Source organism: Nerophis lumbriciformis, linkage group LG10, assembly GCF_033978685.3.
Source record: "Nerophis lumbriciformis linkage group LG10, RoL_Nlum_v2.1, whole genome shotgun sequence".
NCBI classification, from domain to species: domain Eukaryota; kingdom Metazoa; phylum Chordata; class Actinopteri; order Syngnathiformes; family Syngnathidae; genus Nerophis; species Nerophis lumbriciformis.
Window position 1 is genome coordinate 36,065,692 of NC_084557.2, and position 17,500 is coordinate 36,083,191.

At 40.3% G+C, this 17,500-nt stretch overlaps 1 protein-coding gene across 1 annotated transcript in view; it reads right to left on the reverse strand.

Moving 5' to 3' along the window:
• Positions 1-17,500, reverse strand: part of cyp19a1b (cytochrome P450, family 19, subfamily A, polypeptide 1b) — a 35,028-nt gene that overhangs the window by 1,885 nt on the left and 15,643 nt on the right. The window contains exons 2-9 of the mRNA XM_061969695.2: positions 15,776-15,890; positions 12,685-12,823; positions 10,706-10,856; positions 10,465-10,619; positions 7,031-7,207; positions 6,824-6,938; positions 5,906-6,020; positions 1-143 (exon numbers count right to left, since the gene is read on the reverse strand). The exon at positions 1-143 is cut by the window's left edge and continues 20 nt beyond it. Coding sequence (XP_061825679.1) covers positions 1-143; positions 5,906-6,020; positions 6,824-6,938; positions 7,031-7,207; positions 10,465-10,619; positions 10,706-10,856; positions 12,685-12,820 — 992 coding nt within the window. The 5' untranslated portion in view covers positions 12,821-12,823; positions 15,776-15,890. The remainder of the gene's footprint in view (positions 144-5,905; positions 6,021-6,823; positions 6,939-7,030; positions 7,208-10,464; positions 10,620-10,705; positions 10,857-12,684; positions 12,824-15,775; positions 15,891-17,500) is intronic.

Sequence of the window (17,500 nt, forward strand, 5' to 3'; positions counted from 1 at the left end):
TCCACAAGGCTCTGCTCCGTGTCCGGGTTCTGTTTCAGCAGCATCAGCATGAAGAAGAGGCTGATGGAGAGAGTGTCCGGAGCTGCGATCACCATCTCCAGCACGCATTGCCTCACGTTGTCAGCAGAGAGCTCCCCTTGGTTCTGTTCAGTAGGCAGGTCAGAGTGGGTCAAACGCACATCACCTCCTTTTTAATATATTTTCTTAAGGGACAATACTAAAGAAATGAAACTCTGTATATAACTTAGAGTAGTCGGTGTACAGCAGGGCTATTCAACTGACCCGGAGTTCAGATCGAAACGTGGGAGAGACTTTAACATTTTTGCATCAAATATAATAAAAATGTATTATTACCCAAACACATTGTGAGGGTCTGCTGGGAACGTCTCGCAGAGTCTCTCGTCAGAGAGAGTTTCAATTCCCGCCTCCGGGAGAACTTTGAACATGTCACGAGGGAGGCGCTGGACATTGAGTTTGAGTGGACCATGTTCCGTACATATATTGTTGAGGCGGCCGATTGCAGCTGTGGCCGCAAGGTGGTTGGTGCCTGTCATGGCGGTAATTCCAGAACCTGCTGGTGGATACCAGTGGTGAGGAATGCCATTAAGCTGAAGAAAAAGTCCTACCGGGTCCTTTTGGCTCATGGGACTCCTGAGGCAGCGGTCAGTTACTGACAGGCCAAGCGGTGTGCGGCTTCAACGGTCGCGGAGCCAAAAACTCGGACATGGGAGGAGTTCAGGAAAGCCAAGGAAAATGGCTTCGAACCGATTCTGTACCACCATCCGCTGCCTCAGGAGGGGAAGCAGTGCACTATCAACACCGTGTATGGTGGGGATGGTGTGCTGCTGACCTCGACTCGGGATGTTGTGGATCGGTGGAAGGAATACTTTAAAGACCTCCTCAATCCGACCTACACATCTTCCTGTGAAGAATCAGTGCCTTAGGAATCTGTGGTGGACTCTCCTATTTCTGGACCTGAAGTTGTAAAAAGCTCCTTGGTAGCAGGGCCCCGGTGGTGGATGAGATCTGCCCGGAGTTCCTTAATGCTCTGAATGCTGGGGTGCTGTCTTGGTTAACAAGACTGTGCAACATTGCGTGGACATCGGGGGCGGTGCCTTTGGATTGGCAGATGGGGGATGGTGGTTCCTCTCTTTAAGAACGTGAACCGGAGGGTGTGTTCCAACTATCGTGGGATCACACTCCTCAGCCTCCCTGTTAAGGTCTATTCAGATGTACTGGAGAGGAGGCTGTGCTTGATAGTCAAACCTCGGATTCAGGAGGAGCAGTGTGGTTTTTGTCCTGGTCCTGGAACTGTGGACCAGCTCTATACTCTCGGCAGGGTCCTTGAGGGTGCATGGGAGTTTGCCCAACCAGTCTACATGTGTTTTGTGGACTCGAAGAAGGCATTCGACTGTGTCCCTCGGGAAGTCCTCTGGGCAGTGCCCAGAGAGTATGGGGTATCGGACTGTCTGATGATGGCGGTCCGCTCCCTGTATGATCAGTGTCAGAGCTTTGTCCGCATTGTAAGTTGGATCTGTTTTCAGTGAGGGTTGGACTCCGCCAGGGCTGGCCTTTGTCACCAGTTCTGTTCGTAACTTTTATTGACAGAATTACAAGACGCAGTCAGGGCGTTGAGGGCATCCGGTTTGGTGGCTGCAGGATTAGCTGTCTGCTTTTTGCAAATGATGGGTCCTGATGGCTTCATCTGGCCAGGATCTTCAGCTCTCACTGGATCGATTTTCAGCCGAGTGTGAAGCAACTGGAATGACAATCAGCACTGCCAATTCCGAGTCCATGGTTCTCGCCCGGAAAAGGGTGATGTGCCATCTCGGGGTTGGCGAAGAGATTTTGCCCCAAGTGGAGGAGTTCAAGTACCTCTGAGTCTTGTTCACGAGTGAGGGAAGAGTGCATCGTCTGCAGTAAAGCGGACACTGTATCAATCCTTTGTCGTAAAAAAGGAGCTGAGCCGAAAGGCAAAGCTCTCATATGGATGCACATATGGGGGTGCATGAGTTCCAACGGGGAGCATATGTCACCAGAACACCAGCAGCACTCATGCATCACCAGACCATGACACTATCACCGCCATGCTTGGCTGTACAGGCAATATACAATTATCTTGCTTCTCAGTTGTGCTGCCAGCTATTTAGCCAATAATGGCTGTGTTGACTCATTTTCAGTGGATAGAATAGAGTACAATGCTTAATTACAAACCCCATTTCCATATGAGTTGAGAAATTGTGTTAGATGTAAATATAAACGGAACACAATGATTTGCAAATCCTTTTCAACCCATATTCAATTGAATGCACTACAAATACAAGATATTTGATGTTCAAACTCATAAACTTTTTTTTTTTTTTTGGAAATAATAATTAACTTAGAATTTCATGGCTGCAACACGTGCCAAAGTAGTTGGGAAAGGGCATGTTCACCACTGTGTTACATGGCCTTTCCTTTTAACAACACTCAGTAAATGTTTGGGAACTGAGGAGACACGTTTTTTAAGCTTGTCAGGTGGAATTCTTTCCCATTCTTGCTTGATGTACAGCTTAAGTTGTTCAACAGTCTCGCCCGGAAAAGGGTGATGTCTCCGTTGTGGTATTTTAGGCTTCATAATGCGCCACACATTTTCAATGGGAGACAGGTCTGGACTACTGGCAGGCCAGTCTCGTACCCGCACTCTTTTACTATGAAGCCACGTTGATGTAACACGTACATACCTGCCAACTACTCCAGTTTTCCCGTAATTAGTACGGTTTTCATCAACCTATTCCGGGTTACGGTAGCAGTGATAAAAAATACGGTTTTTGATTCATTTAAAAAAAAAAAATTTTTTTAAGTTTTATTCACGATATCGCGTAACGACAATGACAATCGACACTGCTTCCCGTAACTTCCTATCGAGCCATTCCGAATGCCATGCGCGAGGCTATTTATAGCACCGCTGCCAAGCACGAGGCCATTGTTTCCAAACGAGCGAACGATCATGGAATCAGCCGGAGAAAAATCGCATACGAGTCTTAAACCGAAAAGAAAACTGCAGTCATTCCGTGAAGAATATTCAAAAGCCTATCCGGGAATAATTATCCGTTCCAAAAAGGGTGAAAACTACGCGAATTGCACCTTGTGCAGACAAGATTTTTCGATCGGACACGGAGGAATTAGCGATGTAAAAGACCACGGGACAAAAAAACACAAGTCTAATGCCGTTGCTAGCGATACAAGTGGAAAACTTTCAACGTTTTTCGTCGCCCAAACAGATTCTTTGGATGTGATAAATGCCGAAGTTTTATTTACGGAGGCAATAATTGAGCAAACAAAAAGGTAATGACACCAATGTTATCTATTGGAATTGTTTAGTACTGTTATACTGTTAAAAGTGTTTAAACTATTTATGCTTTCAAGTCCAAGTTGAAGAAATCTTGTTAAATGTTGACAGCATAACTACCAAAATACAGAAGTATGTCCTTTAATATTTTTGCAGTGCTATTTCTGTTGAAAAGTTAAAATGATTACATTAGAGATGTGATGTGCCACTTTTCAAGTGTCTGATGGCTTAAATTAATTTTCATAAATTTTTCATATTTTTAATTCTTTTGAAAGGCTTACAAAAAAACTACATTTGAATTGTAATTCCATGCTATTGACAGGACTATTAATTTTAATGAAGTTAGCTTGCCATGTTTACAGTATGATAATTGTGATAGAAATGTGAATTTTAGGCACAGAATATTTTTTACAATTGAACAAGACAGTAGATTATACAAGCTTGGACAGAAAGTTAATAATGACACCAATTTTTTTTTTAATGGAATTGTTTAGTACTGTTTTACCATTTGTTTACTGTAAAAAGTGTTTATACTGTTTATACTTTCAATTAACAAATTGAAGTCTTGTGAAAGGTTGACAGGATAACTGGCATTAACTGTCAAAATAATTTCAAACTATTGAAGTTAGCTTACAGAATAAACATGTCAATCAACCCATATGATTTTTGCTGTAATATTTGTGTTTTGAAAAGCCACTGTGACTGATAGAAAAGTGATGGTTTTAGCAACATTTTAACCTGTCTGAATGCTAATAATCATTTTGCGTCGGGGGGCGAAGGAACTCCCCACCAGGACTTTGTCCTGGACCTACCGGGGCAGGCCCCTGGACCTACCGGGGCCTGCGGCCCCTGGACCCTGGCTACTAGGTTTTTCTGATTTCAAAAGTTGGCAGGTATGCACGTGGCTTGGCATTGTCTTGCTGAAATAAGCAGGGGCGTCCATGGTAACGTTGCTTGGATGGCAACATATGTTGCTCCAAAGCCTGTATGTACCTTTCAGCATTAATGGCGCCTTCACAGATGTGTAAGTTACCCATGTCTTGGGCACTAATACACCCCCATACCATCACAGATGCTGGCTTTTCAACTTTGCGCCTATAACAATCCGGATGGTTCTTTTCCTCTTTGGTCCGGAGGACACGACGTCCACAGTTTCCAAAAACAATTTGAAATGTGGACTCGTCAGACCACAGAACACTTTTCCACTTTGTATCAGTCCATCTTAGATGAGCTCAGGCCCAGCGAAGCCGACGGCGTTTCTGGGTGTTGTTGATAAACGGTTTTCGCCTTGCATAGGAGAGTTTTAACTTGCACTTACAGATGTAGCGACGAACTGTAGTTACTGACAGTGGGTTTCGGAAGTGTTCCTGAGCCCATGTGGTGATATCCTTTACACACTGATGTCGCTTGTTGATGCAGTACAGCCTGAGGGATCGAAGGTCACGGACTTAGCTGCTTACGTGCAGTGATTTCTCCAGATTCTCTGAACCCTTTGATGATATTACGGACCGTAGATGGTGAAATCCCTAAATTCCTTGCAATAGCTGGTTGAGAAAGGTTTTTCTTAAACTGTTCAACAATTTGCTCACGCATTTGTTGACAAAGTGGTGACCCTCGCCCCATCCTTGTTTGTGAATGACTGAGCATTTCATGGAATCTACTTTTAAACCCAATCATGGCACCCACCTGTTCCCAATTTGCCTGTTAACCTGTGGGATGTTCCAAATAAGTGTTTGATGAGCATTCCTCAACTTTATCAGTATTTATTGCCGCCTTTCCCAACTTCTTTGTCACGTGTTGCTGGCATCAAATTCTAAAGTTAATGATTATTTTCAAAAAAAAAAAGTTTATCAGTTTGAACACCAAATATGTTGTCTTTGTAGCATATTCAACTGAATATGGGTTGAAAATGATTTGCAAATCATTGTATTCCGTTTATATTTACATCTAACCCAACTCATATGGAAACGGGGTTTGTACATAAACCATGAGAGCATGACGAAAATACAGGTGGCCGCACTGTTAAGGTGCATTTGAAATTCAAGACAAAATATAAATCATGGTAAAATAAATAACTATATACCATTAATACCAATAAGTACGTACCAGTAAGAACGACCACGATACAGTAGAAAAACAGTATGAAATTCAATAGCTGGACAATTATTACTTTAAAACAGTAGTTCTCAAACTTTTTTCACTGAGTACCACCTCAAAAAGACTTGTACCACCATAATGACCAACATTAAAATACAGTAGCATAGTAGGCCTATGTATTCATTAAAAACAAGGCAGCGATTTCATTTAACAAGAATATTTAATATGCACTAACATTACACAGTTTGAACAGCAACACTGTGATGTAATTAAGTGATTATTCGGCATACTAGTAAATGGCGCCTGCATACCCCTTGTGGTACGAGTACCACAGTTTGAGGATCACTGCTCTAAAGTATATCCAAGTTTAATTTCTAATGTTGTCTCTTGACACCACTTTTTACTGCTGTTTGCTAAAATGTGAGAAGTCTACTTTCTTTTGTTTACGTCAAACAGTGCCAATTCTGATGAAGTTACCTGAGCAAAGATGAGCTCCGTAGCAAAGTCGAGGTCGTCATCCAGCTTCTCTGTTTGTTTGATAGTGTTTCTTTTCTTTTCAAGGAGCGTCTCCATCGCATTTTGTAGTTCCTGGCTGATGGAGAAGAAGCATCGCAAGAATCAGGAGGATGGAGAGAGTCGAACAATTCGACACTACATTGTTACAAGTACAGTGATACCTCAACTTAAGAGTGTTTTGAGTTAATAAGAGCTGTCTCTCGGCTAATTGTTATGCTTTAAGTTGCAGCAAAAATTTTAGTTACAAGCATCCCCGCCATTAGTTGACGTAGTAAATATCACAGTGAGTCCCGTAAGATCCACCCAAAACATCTGGTCTTACTTGCTAGCATTAGCTTATAGCTAGAGATGGACATAACTTTGTTTTTCCAACCATGGGAAGGAAGAAAGGGAGTGTGGAGAACAGTGCTGAGAAGAAGAAGTGTGTGATATTTATTGAATTAAAGAAAGATATCATCCAAAACATGACCAACTTGGTGAAGCACTTCGAGCGTATCACTCCTAGTCTGCACCAGATTGAAGCTGAATGAGTCGAACGCCAGCCAAGGATGTTTAAATAAAATCTAAAGGACTAACATTTGTCCATGAAAATATGACAAAAGCTGCTGACAATTGACATAGAGATCAAATCAATTTGACCTTGACCTTCAAAAAACTACTGTAGTTGTTATTAATAATTAAAAAGTTTGTTTTTCTTTTTAAAATTGTGCTGTCTCGGGAAAGTGCCAAGTACAAATTAATTTCATTTCAATTCATTTAAATGGGAGACGCTGATTTGGGATGCAAGTGTTTTGAGTTAAGAGCGCCGTCACTAAACTAATTAAGCTCGTAAGTTGAGGTACTACAGTATGCCATTTTTATTGTGTGATTGCATCTTACGCTGCAATTTTATGTTTGTCGTAGAGCCAGCCAATTTTGAAGAATATATCCGGCTTGATCAGAACTGCTTGCCACGTCTCGAAATAGTTTTGGATTTTCATCAGCAAATCATTTTCTGAGTGAAATATTAGACATAAGCTTTTTGTTTTGGTAGTTTGAGTGTTGCATGTACTGCAAATATACTGTGCGTGCGTGCCTGTCTCTGACCATTGAGGGGCACCCTGAGGAATAGTTTGTTGGAGATATCCACCACTATGGCTCTCAGCAAATTGAGAGTGTCCACATGTCCTGACGGGTCTGTCAAGTCTTGGAGGTGATCCAGATGTTCCGATGTGGATCTCATGCAAATAGACACTGTCCTTTTAAGACCGGGTCCCGTCAGGGCTGCAAATATGTAAGGAGAAGACATGAAGGCCTAAAGTGAAAAATGATTTTCTTTCTACAGTATATGTTTGGGAAGTATACTGTAGGTATGAAACGGGAATTTCCAAACCCAATTACAAAAGATATACACTATATTGTCAAAAGTATTTGGCCACCTGCCTTGACTCACATATGAACTTGAAGTGCCATCCCATTCCTAACCCATAGGGGTCAATATGATGTCGGTCCACCTTTTGCAGCTACTACAGCTTCAAATCTTCTGGAAAGGCTGTCCACTAGCTTGCGGAGTGTGTTTATAGGAATTTTCCACCATTCTTCCAAAAGTGCATTGGTGAGGTCACACACTGATGTTGGTTGAGAAGGCCTGGTTCTCAGTCTCCGTTCTAATTTATCCTAAAGCTGTTCGATCGGGTTCAGGTCAGGACTCTGTGCAGGCCAGTCAAGTTCATCCACACCAGACTCGGTCATCCATGTCTTTATGGACCTTGCTTTGTGCACTGGTGCACAGTCATGTTGGAAGAGGAAGGGGCCCGCTCCAAACTGTTCCCACAAGGTTGGGAGCATGGAATTGTCCAAAATGTTTTGGTATCCTGGAGCATTCAAAGTTCCTTTCACTGGAACTAAAGGGCCAAGCCCAACTCCTGGAAAACAACCCGACACCATATTTCCTCCATCAAATTTCACACTCGGCACATTGCAGTCCGGAATGTACCGTTCTCCTGGCAACCTCCAAACCCAGACTCGTCCATCAGATTGCCAGATGGAAAAGCGTGATTCATCACTCCAGAGAACGCCTCTCCACTGCTCTAGAGTCCAGTGGCGACGTGCTTTACACCACTGCATCCGATTCTTTGCATTAGACTTGGTGATGTATGGCTTAGATTCAGCTGCTCGGCCATGGAAACCCATTCCATGAAGCTCTCTGCATACTGTACGTGGGCTAATTGGAAGGTCACATGAAGTTTGGAGCTCTGTAGCAATTGACTGTGCAGAAAGTTGGCGACTTCTTTGCATTATGCGCTTCAGCATCCGCTGACCCCTCTCTGTCAGTTTACGTGGCCTACCGCTGAGTTGCTGTTTTTTTTTGTTTTTTTTTTTGTTTTAATATTTCTATATATTTGCACATTGTTTTTCTAGCATGCACACATCGCACTGTATGGAATGGCCTCAATCTCGTTACCTTGCGTAATGACAATAAAGCTGATTCTGATTCTGATTCCCAAACTCTTCCATTTTCTTATCATAAAGCCGACAGTTGACTTTGGAATATTTAGGAGCGAGGACATTTCTCGACTGGATTTGTTACACAAGTGGCATCCTATAACAGTGCTATGCTGGAAATCACTGAGCTCCTGAGAGCGGCCCATTCTTTCACAAATGTTTGTAGAAACAGTCTCCATGCCTAAGTGCTTGTTTTTATACACAGCGTTGTCATTTGACACCTGATTCTCATCATTAGGATGGGTGGCCAAATACTTTTGGCAATATAGGGTATATTAGACCTGATCCTGATATAATTGCAGCTTCTGACTGTAAATATATTACAATTCAAATACAATAGGCAGATTGAAGCATAGTCTCCTAAAAATCAGCGTCCTCTGCAGTAGAGATAGGATTCTTGGCTCTTTGAAGGGAAGAGCCGTTCAAAGGCTCATTCTTAGAGGTTTTTTTTTCTGTTTTGAGGTTTTTCAAATCAAGGAAACAATAACTGGAAAGAAACCGTTTTTAAAACAATATGTAGATCAGAATAATTTAAATGTATATGAATATTACTCTATTGGTTAAAATTATTCATAAATAATAACCAAAAATTTACTTTCATTGTGTGTTTATTGTAAACAATGGCAGTTTACAGTCATTATTTAGAATTTTCTAAAAAATAAAAGCATTTTAACAATACAAACCAAAATGTATATATATATATGCCGTCTATGGCGGCATGTTGTTACAATTTCGCTGCGCTTGTTGAGGGATGACAGGTCTGGACGGTAAATAATAAACAGTTTCTCTTTCAAGCAGAGAAAGAGAAACTGTTTATTATTTACCGTCCAGACCTGTCATCCCTCAACAAGCGCAGCGAAATTGTAACAACATGCCGCCATAGACGGAAACACCTCCTAGGTAACACATGAGCCAATCACCACGCCCCTAGGCCAGCCTGTACCCACCCACTCTGTGCCCTATATAAACCATGGTATGCGAATGCTCCCATTAAAATCTCCTGATGATTGAGGGTACCCCCCCTCATGAAACAGGCCTGTAGAGATGAAATAGTCTTGTGATTTTTTTTCCCACACATACATATATTGCGCTCTACTACGGTATCGAGCACTATTTTTTGGATAACCTTATTAAGACATATATATATATATATATATGTGTGTGTGTGTATGCAATCTTGCAACAACTCGCGGTTTGATTCAGATTCTTGGATGATTATTTGATTCACAATATAATGCATTTTTTTATGTATAAACTATAATAAAACTTGGTTACTGGTTGCAAAAGCTCCCCTTGGCTAATAAAGTATGATGTATGCGTGCAGTGAGTAAGCACAGAGATGTCTTAAAAAACGTTTTTGTTTTTTTTAACTCATCCATCCATCCCTTTCGGGTTGGGGGAGGGGGGGGGGGCTGGTGCCTATCCCACAAGCTACCCTCGGGCGGAAGACAGGCTACACCCTGGACAAGTCGCCAGCTCATTACAGGGCCAACACAGATAGACAGACAACATTCACACACTAGGGCCAATTTAGTGTTGCCAATCAACCTATCCCCAGGTGCATGCCTTTGGAGGTGGGAGGAAGCCGGAGTGCCTGGCAAGAGCCCATGCAGTCACAGGGAGAACATGCAAACTCCACACAGAAAGACCCACAAGCCCGAACTAAAGACACACAACAAACCAGAAAAGTGAATACACAAATTCTGCTAGGATTTCCCTGACTCTGACTAATTTTGTAGTCCAGTCGCATGCACATGCAGCGTTGGAATTTGCATCTGCATGTGAAAAAAACAACTGCCCGAAGGACTTTCAACTGCAAATCGGTTTCTCATCGTTCACTTTAAAGAGCCGTTCAAAAGACTTGGTTGCTCGCGATTGTCACTTGTCTACTCTGCAATTTTTAATAACAGGGCAGTCCCACCCCCCAAATGTGTAACGGACAAAAGAAATAGACCAAAAACAAAGGTCCACTGCAGAAGACACTTTCCAGTAGAACATATTCTGATTTATTCTTTGTTAGATGTATAATTGCTCACCTTTGGAGAAATAAGTCCTGACTTTTTTCCAGAGTTCCACGTTGCTGTTAAAAATAATCCCCCTCCCTTCCATTCCAATACACTCCAGTCCCTTTTTGTTCCCAAATCGGGCGATATAGTTGGCGCTCCTCAGAACATGATATATTGCGGAGGACCTGCAAAAAAAAAGGCCCACTTGGATAATGTTGGATTCCAAATCATGGTTCAGTTCTACAAAAAATTAAACACTCTCAAAACTTGCCTGCTGATGATGAGAGTCTCCTCACCGCCGATCCACACTCTCACAATGTTGCCGTATTTGTTGTTGTAGTAGCTGCTTGCTGTTCCTATGCCAGTCCAGATAAACCTGGCGTAGGAGACGATTGGACCTAGTCCTGCTAAGAAGGACGGACCTGGAATATATGATATATTATACTATATACCAGATGAGGCAATTCCTGAAGGAATTCTCCAATGCTGAAGTTGAACTGAAATGCTGACAGAATGTAGTATAAATGTAATAATAGTTTGAATGTTGGAGTGGTTTGAATGTTGAAGAGCTGACACTGGACTGAAATACTAATGAAACATAGGATGAATGTAGAAATGGTTTAAAGTTAAAGTTTAAGTACCAATGATTGTCACACACACACTAGGTGTGGCGAAATTATTCTCTGCATTTGACCCATCACCCTTGATCACCCCCTGGGAGATGAGGGGAGCAGTGAGCAGCAGCGGTGGCTGCGCCCAGGAATAATTTTTGGTGATTTAACCCCCAATTCCAACCCTTGATGCTGAGTGCCAAGCAGGGAGGTAATGGGTCCCATTTTTATAGTCTTTGGTATGACACAGCCGGGGTTTGAACTCACAACCTACCGATCTCAGGGCGGACACTCTAACCACTAGTCCACTGAGTTGAAATCGTTTAAACCCTGAAATGGTTTGAATGTCGAAGAGTTTGAATTTCCAGGAAAATCGGAATTTGATTTGGAACTTGGGAAAGTGTTAGTTTGAACGTCCAGGATGAGTGGAATGTGTTGATGTTTGAATAGGTTGGAAAATGTGGGCATTGTGCAACTTGGAAAAATGTACCATTCCTTTCAATAGGAACTTCCTGGAAATTTGAGAATTTGGGGAAAAACAGGATTTTTTTGAAAATGAATGTCCTGAATGAGCTGAATTGGTTGGTGTTGAAATACGGTAGTTTAAATCGGTCAAGAAATGTTCAAGTAGTAAATGGCATTAGGGAATTTCGGGAAAATCTGGAATTTTTTTGAAAATGGTAAAAAACTTGAATGGCCTGAATGAGTTGAAATGGTTGGTGTTATAATTTTTCAAATCAGTCGAGAAATGTTGAAGTAGTAACATGTTGAATTGAGAAATGGTATTACAGAATTCCTGGAATTTCGGGAAAACCGGGAATTTTTGCAGTTCAAAAAACCACTTTGTTTTTTGTCCTGCTAAAGAGGAATGTTTTCACGGTGGAACGGTTGAAGGAAGTTGAAAAATGTGGGAGGAGTAGTCGCCTGGAAATAGGGCTTTGGAAAAACTGGAATTCTGGAAAATCCTGGAATTGTTTAGAACTTGGAAAAAGGGAAGTTTGAATTTCCAGGATGGTGGAAGGTGGAATGGTATGAATAGGTTGAAAAATGTGGAAATGGTGTAAGTTTGAAAAATGGCCAATTCATTTTTAATGGGAAAAATGTCCTGGAAAACCTGGAAATCTGGGAATTTTTGGAATTTTTCAAGGGAAAGCGGGCGATTCCCGAATAGGCTGAACAGTTTGAAGTTAGAACGGTTTGACTCGGGTGAAAAATGTGGAAGGTAGAGCGTGCCAAAATCTGGAGAAGAAGTTGAAGTTGTAGTTGAATGAAGTTGAACAATAAGCAGATTAATTTTGGTGTAGCAAACCATATGTGTGAATGCTTTGGAGCATTCACACAACAAAACTTGTAGTAGTTTGATTTAGGAGCCTTTTTGCATCTAGAAAAACATCGATGAGGTCAAAGGTCACTGAGAGAAGGCCTCGAGATGTTTAAAGGAGTTCAAGTTATTCCAAACCAAACCCATCTTAGCAGACACCATCTTTATGCATTGGCAACCAAAAGGCGCCTTCCTCAAACTCTTTCTACTGATTTGGATGTGGAAAATGAGCTGGAAAGATGAATAATTCAAATTGATGGAGAATTAAGGGTTCTAGTGATGTGTTCAAAGACTCTGTTGTAGTGTGAGTTGCAATACCTGGTATTTGTGACCAGTGTCTTCGCTCCCAGGCGGTGAGGAGCATCAACAGGACAAGTACTAGCAGTACAGCCACGCAGTCCGACACTGGCTCAGTTACGGTGTAGCTCATGGTGAGCACTTCTGGCAGCAACATGGGCTATACACACACATACACACACACACACACACACACACACACACACACACCTTAGGACCTTCACTGTGCTACTATAAAATCTACATCTACTAAACTGTCTTTAAAAAGATAATAATGCTTTATTCTGATTAATCCTGCAAATGTAAACCCCATGTCTATTATTATTGTGGTTGTACAAACCCCATTTCCATATAAGTTGGGAAATTGTGTTCGATATAAATATAAACGGAATACAATGATTTGCAAATCCTTTTCAATCCATATTCAATTGAATGCACTACAAAGACAAGATATTTGATGTTCAAACTCATAAACTTTTTTTTCTTTGCAAATAATAATTAACTTAGAATTTCATGGCTGCAACACGTGCCAAAGTAGTTGGGAAAGGGCATGTTCACCACTGTGTTACATCACCTTTTCTTTTAACAACACTCAATAAACGATTGGGAACTGAGGAAACTAATTGTTGAAGCTTTGAAAATGGAATTCTTTCCCATTCTTGTTTTATGTAGAGCTTCAGTCGTTCAACAGTCCGCGGTCTCTGCTGTCGTATTTTACGCTTCATAATGCGCCACACATTTTCGATGGGAGACAGGTCTGGACTGCAGACGGGCCAGGAAAGTACCCACACTTTTTTTTTACGAAGCCACACTGTGTGACTTGGAATAAGCAGGGGCATCCATGAAAAAGACGGCGCTTAGATGGCAGCATATGTTGTTCCAAAAGCTGTATGTACCTTTCAGCATTAATGGTGCCTTCACAGATGTGTAAGTTACCCATGTCTTGGGCACTAATGCACCCCCATACCATCACAGATGCTGGCTTTTGAACTTTGCGTCGATAACAGTCTGGATGGTTCGCTTCCCCTTTGGTCCGGATGACACGATGTCGAATATTTCCAAAAACAATTTGCAATGTGGACTCGTCAGACCACAGAACACTTTTCCACTTTGCATGAGTTCATCTTAGATGATCTCGGGCCCAGAGAAGCCGGTGGCGTTTCTGGATGTTGTTGATAAATGGCTTTCGCTTTGCGTAGTAGAGCTTTAACTTGCACATACAGATGTAGCGACTAACTGTATTTAGTGACAGTGGTTTTCTGAAGTGTTCCTGAGCCCATGTGGTGATATCCTTTAGAGATTGAGGGATCGAAGGTCACAGTCATTTAATGTTGGTTTCCGGCCATGCCGCTTACGTGGAGTGATTTCTCCAAATTCTCTGAACCTTTTGATGATATTATGGACCGTAGATGTTGAAATCCCTAAATTTCTTGCAATTGCACTTTGAGAAACGTTGTTCTTAAACTGTTTGACTATTTGCTCACGCAGTTGTGGACAAAGGGGTGTACCTCGCCCCATCCTTTCTTGTGAAAGACTGAGCATTTTTTGGGAAGCTGTTTTTATACCCAATCATGGCACCCACCTGTTCCCAATTAGCCTGCACACCTGTGGGATATTCCAAATAAGTGTTTGATGAGCATTCTTCAACTTTATCAGTATTTATTGCCACCTTTCCCAACTTCTTTGTCACGTGTTGCTGGCATCAAATTCTAAAGTTAATGATTATTTGCAAAAAAAAATTTTTTTTATCAGTTTGAACATCAATTATGTTGTCTTTGTAGCATATTCAACTGAATATGGGTTGAAAATGATTTGCAAATCATTGTGTTCCGTTTATATTTACATCTAACACAATTTCCCAACTCATATGGAAACGGGGTTTGTAGTTTGCAGTAGTGTAGAACTGCATTACACCATACTGACAGCTACTTCTCATATTTAAGTTGCTTAAAAAAGATGTGCTGTCAAATATATATTTTTAATCAGATTAATTACACTTTTGAATTGAGATTAATTGTAAATTAGTTTAATTAACTTTTAAAAAAGGGCCTGATGTTTGACACACATTTTATTGTCAGAGTGTCATCGAGGAACATTTTTTTAAAATGTTTTCCTTGAATTCACAAAATGCTCAAAACTTGGTAACAGTTTTATCTTAAGTCCTGTCAGTTTTATTTTAAAGTCAAATTTGCCAGTGAGTACGCCAGTCAGTCTGCTCACTTATCTTTGCTTTGACCTGATCACTGACCTTGTAACAATCTTACAGGTGACCGTGCGCGATTTAGGTTAAGGAGTACTGTATATGCACGCAAAATAAAGTGCGTGAATAATCTGCAACCATACATGATTATGTGATGATGTGATAATATTTTGTGATTGGTCACGAGTTAACTTGCTTTAAAAAAAATAATAAAAATAAATGTATTTTTTTATTAATCCAACAAAATAATACACAATAATACCATAATAATACAATTCCAATTCAAAAACCAAACCCGGCCCAGCAACATTCAGAATAGCAATCAATTGTCTGGAGGTAAAAAAAACCCCATCCAGATAAAAACAAACAAACAGTTAAGGCATGTGATTAATTACAAAAATAATCGCATTAATCGTGAGGTTAATCACACAATTTATTTTGACCATAAACGCTCCTTCGCCTTAGCAGCAGATGGTTACCTAAAAGGTTACCAAGTTTTGAGCAAATAAATGACGTGCATTCAAGTAAAACATTTAATGTTACTGCTGAGATAGGCTCCGGCACCCCCTGCGACCCCGAAAGGGACAAGCTGTAGAAAATGGATGGATGGATGTAAAATTGCATTTGTATCATATCATTGGGCATGTAAAAGTGTGATTAATCTGATTAAAAAAATATTTGTTTGACAGCACTAGTTTGAGTTTTGATACATAGTTATTTAGTTAATTTATTAATATTGTGCTTCAGTTTACCTTAAAATACAAATATATAGCCAGACCAACAACAAATTCAAAATAATACAACAAATACATATAATCATAATAATACATATCATTGGCTGCAATGTATAGTTTACTGGCAAATTACAAAAAAATGCAATTATTTCTTTATGTAATAAAGGTGAAAGCTCACCTTTCTGCTCTGCTGATGATCAGTCAGGTTGGAATGAGGTTTGAAGATATGCAGCAGTGCTTCCTTCGCTGAGCTGCTCTCTCCAACAAAACAAATCACCGTGGCCCGAGTGTTTCTGAATTCGTTTTTTTTTTTTGGAAGGGAAAAAAAAAGCTTTCACCTTATTTGCTGTTACCTAGAAACACGAGGACTTTGGAGTCCCAAGTACCATGAGAGGGAGCAGTGAGCATCTTGAGCCACAAAGCATCTTTAAAAAAAATACACAATGTCAAAGAAATGTTTTTTTTTAATTTATTTTATTGGTAAGGATGAAAAAAGGAAAGAGTTGCAATTCATCTGGACAAGGTCTTTACAGTCACATTGGTTTTTTTGTTTGAAAGGAAGAAAGAAAGAAATGTTTGGAGCGAGGAGGCTTTTCATGGGGAACTTAATTAGCTGGGTCAGACTGACCTGTGTCAAAGGGAGCGAGGATTTAGCAGTTCTAAAAGGGAAAGAAAGGGGGATGACAAATTTTTTAAGCATTGTAATGATAAATTCAGCTCGTATTTCTGCCACTATGCAGAATGGAGCCAAAAATAGTAGCTGAGATTGAGGTAGTGTAGGAAATGTGCAGGTTCAAGGCTCTTCATAATGAGACATATTACATGGCTATGTAAACACACGTTCTCCATAAACCTATCCAACATCTAGGAGGCTGCATGCCAACTTTGCTGAAAACCCTATTGGTCTTGTTAGGGATAATTGGAACTTTTAGGCACAAACACGGAGCACTTTACACACGGACATCAGTTGGGGGAAAAAAAAACAATTTATTGTGTTAAGAAGATTATCTCTCTTTTGAAAGAATGTTTTCACCAACAAGTTTGGTACGGTTGGAAATTTTGTTTCAATCCCTTGTAACCCTTGTGCACCCCTAAGGCCCAAAACCAGCAATACATGTGTTCCTTGTGTGATATGATTGTTCAGTTTGAAATTTCGCCAGGGAGTTTTTTGTAATTATTGTTTTTATTACTTTTTTAAAAAAAAATTATTAAATTGCATTTTGGTTTTGATTGCAGCGTTTTTACAATACAATATAAAAAAACAAAGTATACATATTTTCTCACACTTTCTGAAAGTATACCTCTTTCAGCCTCAACTCCCAACATAACTTGTATTTTTAACAGACTGTAATCTTGGTATATTGACATGCTTTTTTCCATGCAAAACAAATGAATCTAATTCTTGCTGATTAAAAAAAAAATATATATATATATATATATTGTTTTGGTGTAATTGCAACCCTTGACCAAAACCCATGTCTCGGAGCTTTGATGAGCGTAAATGAGTTAAACTGTCATTAATCCTCTGTAATGCAATGAAAATAATGTTTGGCAGATTTAAATAACACGGAAATATATATATATATATGTATATATATGTATATGTATATGTATATGTATTTTTTTTTTTTTATTTTTTTTTTAATTTTTTTTTTTTTTATGTCCTGTCCAGCTTCTCAGGCAAATCATATAGTTGATGTAGATGCCCATGTCGGCTGTTCAGATTTACTTTACAAAAGAGAAGTGTAGGATACTTCTCTTGTTGCCTTATTTGTATTTGACTTTATTAAATGTATTTATATTATCATTTAGTGCAGCCGGGCCGGAGCAGGAGGGGATAGAAAGAGAAAAAAAAAGAAGACAGAGGGGGAAATTGTGGGGACAAGAGGGGGATTAGACAGAG